Source organism: Oxyura jamaicensis, chromosome 10 (assembly GCF_011077185.1).
Source record: "Oxyura jamaicensis isolate SHBP4307 breed ruddy duck chromosome 10, BPBGC_Ojam_1.0, whole genome shotgun sequence".
Lineage (NCBI taxonomy): Eukaryota > Metazoa > Chordata > Aves > Anseriformes > Anatidae > Oxyura > Oxyura jamaicensis.
In genome coordinates, this window is record NC_048902.1 from 11,342,033 (window position 1) to 11,353,728 (window position 11,696).

The following is an 11,696-nucleotide window of genomic DNA, read 5'->3' on the forward strand; positions in this document are numbered from 1 at the left end:
GCTCTGACTTGAAGGCAGTACATACAAAAACAGCTGTCCAGATACACTTCACCAATTTGTATGTACCAGAGACTCTAAAACCAAATGTACAAGTTGTAAAAGCATATGACCCTTCTAATGCATTCTTTTTTTCAGTCACTTTATAAGAGGGAATGCCCGTAAGACAGTACTTCAGAGAAATCAAACATTTCACTATCATTTAACATTATTCCATACCCAGGACTGATAGCTTCTTCTGGGACACTGATGGATCTTGGAATACAGGATTCCTGATAATCCTTCGAGCTTCGAGCGTCCATTATAATCAGTTCAATGCTTTTGTCCGTCATCATTGCAAACAGTTTCTCAGCTGTGACTGCTCCTTGAAATACAAAAGCTATTAGATGCTAAAAGCTACATTATAAATGGAGATAACTATGATTGCGTCTGACTGGAGTAATCAAGACTGCAAACAGATGACAGAACAGAAAAGTGTACAGAATACATTCATATATATATCCCTCTCACAAAGTCATGGAGCTGAGACACTGGAACAGATTGGCTCTTCTGCTCCCACTACTATAATGGTTAGCAGCTGATCTGCTACATTAGATAATACTGGATACTTCAGTGATAAATTAGTTAATTTTTCATGGTCTCATTTAACTTAAGCTATATAGGCAAGCACTTGTGAACTACATGCTGCAGATGTTCTCTAGAGTTCTCAGCTGAAGAGGAACATTTTCACATTTATTACAAGAACAAAAAACAAGGCTGAGAGGGGCAAGGGGAAATTTCTTATTAAATTGAGAAAGTCAACACATTTCAGCCTTGTCTAGATATTTTTCTTAGCAGTTGAGGAGACATTTTTCTTTCTATTTGACCACTCTGGGGTTAGTCCAGCTTTAGTTACTAAAGTTTTGAAAAACTTAGAACAGCTTTCTAAGTTCAAGAGACATGATGAAGGCTTAAATACAGAGCTTTACTATTAAGTTGTTGTTGAAAGAAAGCCTACGAAAATTTCATCAAAATTCTCTGATTGTGAAGTAACTGTTTAAAGAACTGCAGCTGCCAAAGTGATGGGTGCATAAGCATATGGAGACTTTTTTCACACCTGTGTGAACATTGCATCTCTTACCACTCAGACTTTCAGATTGATCCCTTCTTTCCAGTGAATGCTTGCTCTCACCATTAATCTGTGTTGCAGGAAGGGGAAAAAGAAAAAGGTTAATTTAAGAAGACACCGAAGTTGCTGCTCTACCTAGACAGAAAGCAGTTAAAAAGGCAATACAACCTGCAGCATTATCTGCTGGGTGAAATTCATGAAGCACTTGTGGAAAAATATTTCTTTTTCCCCACACTATTGCTAATTAGTCAGCTATCTCCTAAAAAGGAGTCATGTAACAAATGTTCATGTTTCTTATCCGGTAGTTCCAGCAATGGTGAAAAGCACAGTTATAATATAGAGACTGACTTCAGAAGAAGCTAGTGTATCTTAAGCAAGAATTGGAGGTTGGTAGGATTCTGCCTTTTCCAAAGAAGACTCGAAAGGTTATGGGGAATAGAAAGTAATTAAAAACAAACAAAAAAACAAAACAAGCCAACAAAAAAGATTCTGAACTGGAAATAGCTACTAATAAGTACCACATGCAGGATTAAAACTATACCTTTAGACTGAATTGAGAATTCATAAACATCTTCAATTACCTTTTGGCTTTTTCCTTTGGAATCTGCTGTACTTTCTGATGAGCTTTTGGCTGAACTCTTTCCATCGTCTTTTGGTTCTTGCTTCTTCTGCAGCTCCTGTCTGTCCCTCTCTTCGAGTCTTTTCCGAACTTCAGCTTCTTCATATCTGTGGAAAACAGATTTCCCCACAACCAATATATATAATCAGCTAGCCTTGGATAATTAGCACCAGAACCATCAAGTCAAGGGGGTTGGTGGCCATGACACAGTAAGTATTTAAAGTAAATCCTCCCCAACATCCCCTCACTGCATCAAAGCCCATTTTCCTACCTGACTGACTGCTTGATATGATTTCTTCCACTCTTGGAACAGTTTTCTTAAATCCTGTTTTGGCTCTTATTTCATAGCCACTGCTCTTAAGGGTGTACTATTTTTTTCTTTAAACCTGAGATCACGGTTAGCTATGGTGTCACTAAAGGTAATAGGTCTTTCATTTCACAGAAACAGTAGTAAGTACTGGTGTCTTACAGGTAAACTTCAACATATTATAACAATCATCCAGGGTATTTTATTTGGTTTTGCAACCGTCCTAATAATCGTTAAAAATGAGTTAGCTCAGTACTCTAAAGTTCCATTGTCTGAGAAGCTGGGTCAAAACTACCAATACAGTAGCAGTCACCTTTAGGATGTAAGCTGACTTTATAATACTGTTACATCCTCACCGCCGCCCCTGCTGCTTATTTCAAACAGTGCACGTACAGTGAAGTCAATGCAAGAATCCTGCGTGCTCAAAACTTTGGGTGCATGTAAAGTCTTGCATACAGATGCCCCTTTCATAAAGCCTCAGCCTTTAAAATTAACCTTCCAGCCCTTTGCCATTTTAAGGACAATCGCAATATTGTAAACGAGTAGCCTCCAAACTACAGCTTTCAGATCACCAGCTGCAGGCTTGTACAGTCACATTGCTGCTACGTTGTACTCTAGTTAATAGAAGTGAGAAGCTAACAGTTATCAGTGATCCATAAAGCAAAAAATAATGTTTTGAACTAACAGTATTGAATACTGAGCCAAGTAGTGAGGCTTGAACACTGGATTGCATTAGTAATTGTCATTTTAATTATATCTTGACTAATCAGGACTAAAATGACAACTACTATGCAATTTTATCCCATACTAAGAGCACTGTGTTAATGAACTATATCATGACATCAGATTCTGCCTCAAACTCTATTCCACCAATAGGAAGCAGGCAGCAAGTGTAATTCTATTTCTTAAATAGGCTTCTTGATTTGGCAAAGACATCATAAATTAGAACAGAGCATTTTGTTCTTATTTGGAGTTAATGGTACAAAAATATATTTAAGATTTTCATTGAATTTGGTCAATATGGAATATTTACCCAGCAATTTCCCATTTACCTACTGGTATGCCTTTGAAGCACATACTAGCTCATTCATGTAGGTATTCCTAAGCCTATACAAATGACGTTTCAGCAGCTCCACTTTTGGTTAATAATTAACAGTTAAACTATTTGCTGGCCTATTGCCTGGAAGAGAAATTGTACAATAACAATTTCTATGAAACCACTTCTGTAGTTACGCTGGAGTCATGTTTCATTTATTCTCCCTTTAAATACACATACATTTTGCCCAGAGTAGCTGAAAGTTATTGTGTCAAATTTCAAAACTCAGTTCATTTCATGATAAACCATAAGTTACTAAACAATAAGTCTCTAAATAACTTCGGTTTTCTCTAGCTTTAACCAAGTTTACCCTTAAAGTGAATTTGTAGCTCTGCTGAATTGTAAGACAATTAACAACAGGGAAGATTTAAAGATTGTTTAATGTATAGTATCATCAAGCATCCTTAGAATGTCTCTTTTCATATACATGTAGCTATGTTCTTATTTCTTTGTTCACCTAAACTCTCTTTTTAGATTAAGCACTACAAAAGGCATAGAACAAGCTTTTACAGTAATTCTGGCAGGGCCTGGGGAAGGGAAGTGTGCCTTACTGAGGAGACAGAGTTGAAAGGGTGGGAAGGGAGAGACAGCCAGTTGTAGAGGATGTGAAAAGCAAAAAAGGCTGCTAGAAGCAAGACAAACTGTACTGACTACAATGTAAAGATTGAGCCTATCTTACAACATACTGGCACGACTTCATGGCTTATGGCACAAAGACTTGTAACTCAGCAACTGTAAATGAGCTAACGAAAACCCCTTAGCATCAGCTTGGTTCCATACTAGCAAAACTGCATTTCCATAAATGTGTCTGCAAGTGGTAGAGATAAAGAAAAGGTGTAGCAGCTAGCTAAAGAATTAAAAAGAAAAGCCTTTAGAAATGTGTTTTGTTCGTGTAAACCAAGTCCCAGTTAGGAGGGCTTTTTAACATATGGAAATACTAGTAGCATGCATTAGTACATTTGGCCTCAGGTGACCTTATGATGAAAAGTGCAAGAAGGAAATTGCTCTTGATCACTTCTAGAGTACGTATAGCTTGTATTATCTGGTGGTTTCTTTCTATCAGTCATTGAACAAACCAACAAATCACAGTCTCCAAGAATTGAGAAAATAAACAGTGGCAAGTTACTGGAATACATGGTGACAAAAATAAGCTATAAAAGCAGGCTCTTGTGGGTAAACAATTTAAGTTCAAGAATTCGGGTATCTAGATGGTACTGCAAGCACAATCTTTTACTACTATACAGCATGAAAACCTACAACCGCATGGATACTGGCTTCATGTATACCTAATAATATTATAAATTCATTGTATTCACATACCTGAGTTTAAGGCTGTCTGAGAGTCTTTCAGCTTCTTCAATAGCTTTTTTTAAATTTGTAGGTCCAAGAATTGAATGGAAATAATCCTAAAATTACAAGCATCAGCCCACATATTAACGGTACAGCTTAATAATGCTGATTTCTGTGCATATAAAGAACAGCTACCCCACAGAAACTTGGTATTATAGTGATGGTAATGCTAAAAAAGGAACTGTTTTGAGTTGTTTTCCCCTCAAACATAAGTTTGTAAGTAAAATTGTTCTATGGCATTAACAAATAGGCAAGGCAACTCTGCTACCACACAGCTCTAGTTGCAAGACTGAAGCTAAAAGCGTATTTGTTCATTTTCAGTAAAGTAGGCTTGAACTGAATAAAAGAACACTCTCCCTCAATCCCCAAACTCCTTAGCACTGCACCACAAGAAGTCAGAAGTGAAAAGAAAACAGGATTACCTTTCCATGAAAAATATTCACATATCTGTCTATTTATATATCTTAAGTATAATTAATAAGAGCAAACTGTAAGAGCAATTGTCAAAAATTGGAAGTAAAAATGTCAGCACAAGTGAGACAGTTTACTTCATATCAGTGAAATTCTTTGAATGTGCCTTAGTACATTTTTCTCTGCTTCCAATGCTTCTACCAAAAAGCAAAAAGGTCAGAAAGTTTTTTATACCTGTTGCTGCTTAAAATCGGGTCTCTTCTTAATAAAATTATAAACAGTCACGTATTTCATATATAGGATGTAAGCTTTTTCTTCATCTCGGTCCAATCTGCTTTCTTCTGCTGCTTTGAAAATCTTAAGGGCACTCTGCACATAACTGAAATAAAAAAAAAAAAAAAAAGAGTAAAGCCCATGATTGTTGACTTGTCCCCAAACATTTTTCATTATAAGACGCCATTTTAAGTGATTGCAGCCCCTGCCCATATATTAAGCTTTTGATTTTTACTATCTTAATATAAGGCTTTTACTAACGTGAATTGCAATTATGCTCCTCCAAATGAAGTTTCTCTTTGCTATTTTGTTTTTCTGGTCTTATTTAAAATCTTCCATATTTAAATAGCATACTGAGACATAGAAAAAAGTACTTCTCTGAAAATATTTTTGAGGAAAAGCTAATTCATAGTAAAACAAAATGACTGATTGTCTAAAAGTGCTAGAGGCAAAATATTTTCTGTTCATGCATCTGCAGGGCTTTTAATTTTTAAGAACTTGTATTTATGTAGACTTTTCTCAAAGTACTCAAGCTGTCATGGGTACCATGCTCAAGAAGTTACCTTCTGTAGGTAGTAAGCATATCTGATGTGATAGCTTGTCATACATAAGGCTATCAAAGATTTGATATTTAACTAATAACTGAGAAAACTTTGATCTAAAACAATCATCTGAACTGGAATCTGCTCAGAAGAGTAGCACTAACTCGTAATACTAAGAGTTCCTCTAGAGGGAAACTAGTTAATGTTTAGTACATAAGGGAACAATTTAACTTGCACAGGTATCAAAATTCTATTTACTATATGCTACTAAGACTTGTTTTTTGAATAGTTGATCCCAAATCAATTAAAATATACACCTCTTTGTACTGGTCTTTTCAGGTTTTATTTCTGTCTTCTTGTTGAGATCTTTCAATGAAGTACAGAGATAGAGCTCCTTAGGTACAGATGCCACAGCAGGCATGTTAATGTTGTTACTTATGTCCCTTCTAGGATGGTACAGCTTCTCAGAAGTCTCTATCAGTATTGTTCTGAAAATGAAACAAAAACACATCAGGTAGGAAGAGCCCAAGTACAGTCCATCAATGACTTTTACAATAGTTACTATTGTTACCAGTAGAGTGTTATTACCTAACCTGTCTCATGTGAATCAACATTAATATAAAACAATCTGGAACTTACACAGTTAAAGATTAAACTATAATGAACAATTCTAAAGGTAAATTCAGTGCATGTAATCAATCAGAGCTCTAGCACCTGATCTGATGAAGTGTTACTCAATGCTACAGCATCAGCACCTGTCTTTGGTGTTAAACTATGTTACAACCATTAAAAACAGGATTATTTACATGGTAGGCAGCTATTTAAAAAGAAAAAAAAAATCTCACTCTGGGCAATTATTTGTAGCATAGAACATAAACAGCAAAATTATTCCAAGAGTCAAAAACAAAAACTATTTTGCCAAAAGAGGAATCATGCTTAAACTGCAACTATTTAAATGTTAATCATTCGTAAGGGTCCTCTTTTATCAGCTGTATGTATTGTTGATGCAAGCAGATTAGAAGGATTAATTTATACAGTTAATTATTCAGCCAGAGTAATAGTTATTTGAAACAACTCTGGGTAATTTGTCAAGAATGTGAGCATTATGTTTCAAATACCAGAATAATAAGGAAAACAAGAAGAAAAACGCTGAATTAAGGATAATCAAATGCATCTATCCAGAAAATACTTACTCAACTTTATAGTTGAACAAATATTACCAAAAATCAGCTGACCTATTTACACTGTGAAATTAGTGCTGGATAATTATTTTACAACTAGCTTAGCACCAGCCTCTGCAATAGATGCTATGCCCATGGAAAGGTGGCTTGTTATGTCTTGGTAAGACACGAGCTGAAGAAAGGAACGTTGAAGCAGACTGTTAAAAAAGGCCATAAAGAGAATGTTAAAGGAACTGTTAAAGGCTGTCTTAGATGTGCTATAGGTCCTAAACTCCCAGGTACAGTTGTCTTTCTGCTGCCACTTGGAAGCATTCCCCAAGAAGCTGTTACGTAGTTAAGCAGAGTTTGGCCAGAAAGGGCTGTTACATCATCTCATCTGACATTCTGCATGCAGCAGTCCATTAAGTCTCATACAGATAGCCTAACTAAAACCTTTGCATATATTATACAGTGAGCTATTTTAGCCCTTGGGGATGGCAGGGGAAGAGCTCTGCTCAACCAGTGAGACAATCAGGTGCTAGCAAAACCAAATAAATTCAGGGCAACTAATTAGAAGATGCTCAAATGATCCCAACTAATAAATTTCCTAGGTGTCAGAAGGAAGCGAAAATCCACAGCCTTTGACATGCCGAAGGTAGGGCTCTTCCCTTACACCCCAAGGTGAGGATCAGCACAACAGTGACCAAAACCACCAGTGGCCGGTAACCTCAGAGCGACGTTTTTGCACAACTGAACTATCTTTAGCTGACCATTACCGAATGAGGAGCTTCTGATTTCCCTCCATCTTTCTCATACCGGCCCAGTACTTCTCCGGCCTCTTCTTGAGCCAGTGCAGCTTGCTGAAGAGGCAGGAAAGCTCTGCAGCTTGTGCAAGGACAGCAGTCAGCATGCACAGCCAGGAATGAGCAACTGAGATGGGAATGGGATGCCTTCCTGCGGCTCAGTGCTGGTACCAGCTAACTTACTGCCTCAACACAGATGCTATGCTTGCTAATTTTCTAATTGCATAGCATCTGTGCAAACTTGGTAAGTTTGAAAAAAAATAATCCTTCCAATGAGATTGCATTCTAGATTGCTTGTCTAATCATACCTTCAGAACGTGTCTTTAACTGGCTCTTTATTTCTCCTTGGAACTGCAAATAGACTTTTTCTTTGAAGCTTTAAGTCCTTTCTAAATATATCTTCAATGGTTGCACTGTTATGTAACCAGTATTTTCTTAATCGTAAGTGGCAGCATTTGGGCGAGTTCAGACAGAATATTGTAACTAAATATGCATTATGAAAAAGATGCAAATATAACATTACTGCGTCTGCATATGAGGAAAAAACAAGATTATGTGGAAGAGCAGCCATGTAAGGAAAGGCAGAAGATGCTAGTAAACTTTGTCGTGCTGCTGCCACCCCTTGATAAAGGCAGTTCTGGGACCTCATCTCTACACATGGGGAACTATTGGATAAAAGACAAATCTCAGATCACGCCAAGAACATAAATGAACTTTCCATGTTTTTCTGCTACAGTTAGTAAGAGTTATAACTAAGTGTTTTTAAGTTGCCAAACACAACACTAAACTTACTTTTATTTCCTGATCTGAAGAAATTTCTACACCCTTTCCAAAACATGAGCTGCTAGCCACAGTATCTGATGAATGAGGCATTACTCTTTGACCTCCCAGAGCACTGCAATCCATACAACATGCTGCAGTAAAATGAGTAAGGATGGATTAGAAATAACATTTTCTGGAAAAAAAAATAATCAAATTCTCAACAGCCTACTTAATGGAATTACATGCAGCATATATCAAAAGTTAATATGAGGTTTCAATTGAGATTCCTAATGACCAAACCTAAGTGAACACAGTTCTGTGTCACCAAAACGGAGGCAGCCAGAGTTAGTGGCTAACAAAGGCTTCCCCGCTCACAGTAACACTGATCCATATACGAGTTTGTGCTAGTCAGTTTAAAAAAAAGAAAAAGTAGCAATAGGAAAACATTAACCAACTGTTTCTAGGAACATCTACGTCTCTTATTGTTTTAGAATTGGGAAAAATAATGAACAGAGCTAGTGGAAGAGCCCTCTTGATTACATTCAACTTATAAATTGTAATGTATGTCAAAACTCAGAACGGGACATACAGTAACAACTTCCAAGTCTCTCCCTGTCAGCTAATAAAAGGGGAAGAAGGAAACAAGCTCTCAACAGTTTTTGAAGTAAAAATAGTACGCAAGTTTCCTGCATTTTGGGTACAGTATTTCTAAAATATCGAGTGATAAAGACTTAGTTTGAGGTGAAGTGCTGGGTATTCAACCCATTCTCAGGCAGACTCTACTTCCTTTGGTGGCAAACTAGAAAGGCTTGGCTTGCTGAGCAGTTACTAGGTGAAGTATTGCTACCCGCATAGAGAGAAGCTGATCTATGACCAGACACTTATAAATTACATAATACATTAATTAAAATACAGATATACAGACAATGGGTACCATACTTCTTTGTTAGTCTTCCTCTCTTCCACAGATATAAAGCAAGGAAGGGACAAGAACGTCTGAAAACAGTAATGGACGTCAGCTTATCCAAGAACAGCACTACTTCTTCCTCACACCCCCAAGTTCTACCTACTCTCCTCCTAAAAAGCAGTAAATTGTTGTGTCGCTGTATGTTCTGAGCCAGTCTATGTGCACAGATTGTTTGCTGCCCTGTGGTGTGCATCCACACCATTTTCACCAAGTCTCCTAGCGCAGGTCTGCAATCCCCCCTCCTCCTCCTCACCTCCTATCTCGTCTCCAGACATTTCTTAAAGAACTGCAGCTTGCTGCCTTTTTACTGCTGGTAGCCTTGCAGAAACAGAGGCAAGAGAACCAGTTCATGAAACAAACTGTATTTGAGACAAAAAATGCTTGATAAAGAATGGCCAGACACTACAATTATCTTCCTAAATCCAAACAAATTGCTCACTCTTTGCACACGGACATGTTTCCTCTTTTATTGCATTTATTCCTCCTTGAGTATACGATTCCATAGCAACCTATCCCTAACTGCTCTTACTTCTTAGACTTTCCAAAAAATTTTCCAACTATTCTCATGTATCAATTCCTTTTACCCCCTATGGTTCTCATTTTTTTTATCATACTATCATCAGATGCTCTATTCAAATTACTGTTTTGAAGTAAAATGCTGCTGTTCTTTACTAAAAACTCATTTCCATTTACGAAAAACTCTCTCTTGGCCTGGTATTTTGCATTTGCTATCTCAGTTGAATAAGGTTCTTCTTTTTTTTCCTCCTTTGATACGGCTTTGGGAAGAATTTATGACTTCACAACCATAATTTGCTCTTTGATACACATAAATAACCAGCTGATTCTGAACTTAACCTTTTGCAGATATTGAATTCCTAACTGACCTGGTCTCTGTGCTTCCTCCAGCAAAAGAAGTTGTACAAATAAAGACATTCAGGAGGAGTTAGCATACAGCAGTGCAACACATGGAGATAGAGCAGCTACTGCAAGTCTGTTCTAGGTCTCTATTTGTTTCCACCAGAAGAGCTGCAATGAACTGCACTTTCTTACCAGAATTGCATCAATTTTATCAAAATATGCTCTTGTCGGTCCAGTCTGCACTGACTAGATGATGCTCGTTTTTGCCTAGTATTTCCTTTCCCTCCAGACTTAAAATCATCACAACGGCAATGCTGAGGTATCAGTGAACCCTTCAGGTTATGTGTGTCTTCCTCACATCTGTAAGGAGAGAATGTCTCCTTCCCAAACAAGGAAATGAAACTGGATCAGGAAACCATCAATAAAGCAAGCGACTGAAGAAGCTACGATGCCTAAATCTACTATTAGTCATCTCTGTGAGGAAGAGTAAACCTATGTTCCTTAAAAATGAAGATCAGACACAAACATGTGGATCTATTCCCCTGCCAGGTGAAGCATCGTTCAGACTTCGTTATTGTACTCAGGAAAGCTGAAAACAAGGTCAACATCCCAAAAATACATGGGAAATCATGTTCAGGTATCCACAGACATTTAAAATACTTAAAATGAATAGTTTTACACTGACAGGGAAGCATACCTGTTGGTAACAGGTTTTTCTACATCTGATTGCCGTGCCTGTTTCACTGAGGATATGAGTAAGCTCTAAGTGGAATGACAACAGCAAGAACGATGCACAGCAGCAGTTATATTGCAAGCAGCGTACCCTAACACGGACTGAAAAAAAAGTTAACATGCTAAGTACTGTGCATCATCAATTCAGGTACGTAATGAAGTGTTATTCACCTATTTATTTTTCTCTCTAAGACTTGAGCACATGAGGAACGGGTTTCTCACGAGCATCATTTATCAGTAAGTTTTACTGCTTGCACTTTGTACACAAGAATTGCTTTTGTTAAGAGTGTCAGTATTAATCTGGAAATGCGGTATTTTCACAGGACTGAAACACCCAAGTCAGTCAGTACGTTTAGCTGTGAGGCCTCTAGCTCTCTTTCAGGCTGTTGTAGCGTTAATACCACAGGCCTCGGTGCTGTAACCTGACGTGCACAGGCAGCCCGTACCCATTAGGGCCTCGTGCAGGAAGGCCATTATGCTCACATAGGGCACGCCGAGTTCTGTCATTTTCTGGGGGACACGTACAGAGGGTCTGTCTGGCCCCGTACTGCGCTCAGACCCCGTGCAGGAGCCACTCCTTTCACCTAAATCCCTTCTGACAGCTCACTCACCCGGCAGTTTAACTGACATTGATGGCGGGCAGGGGCAAGACGCTATGAAGTTAACTTAAAAAAAAAAAAAAAAAAAAAAAAAAAAAAAAAAAAAAAAAAA

General features: G+C 37.7%; 1 protein-coding gene across 4 annotated transcripts in view; it reads right to left on the bottom strand.

Annotated features, from left to right (window-relative positions):
* The window catches only part of USP8 (ubiquitin specific peptidase 8), a 29,274-nt gene that overhangs the window by 11,824 nt on the left and 5,754 nt on the right, over positions 1–11,696 (bottom strand). The window contains exons 2-8 of one of the 4 annotated variants that reach the window (XM_035335560.1): positions 8,459–8,580; positions 6,021–6,191; positions 5,123–5,267; positions 4,448–4,533; positions 1,687–1,831; positions 1,118–1,175; positions 217–361 (exon numbers count right to left, since the gene is read on the bottom strand). In XM_035335560.1, the coding sequence (XP_035191451.1) occupies positions 217–361; positions 1,118–1,175; positions 1,687–1,831; positions 4,448–4,533; positions 5,123–5,267; positions 6,021–6,124 (683 nt within the window). In that variant the 5' untranslated portion in view covers positions 6,125–6,191; positions 8,459–8,580. Of the gene's footprint in view, positions 1–216; positions 362–1,117; positions 1,176–1,686; positions 1,832–4,447; positions 4,534–5,122; positions 5,268–6,020; positions 6,192–8,458; positions 8,581–11,696 lie in introns of those variants that run through there. The other 3 variants (XM_035335561.1, XM_035335559.1, XM_035335562.1) reach the window with 3 other exon arrangements.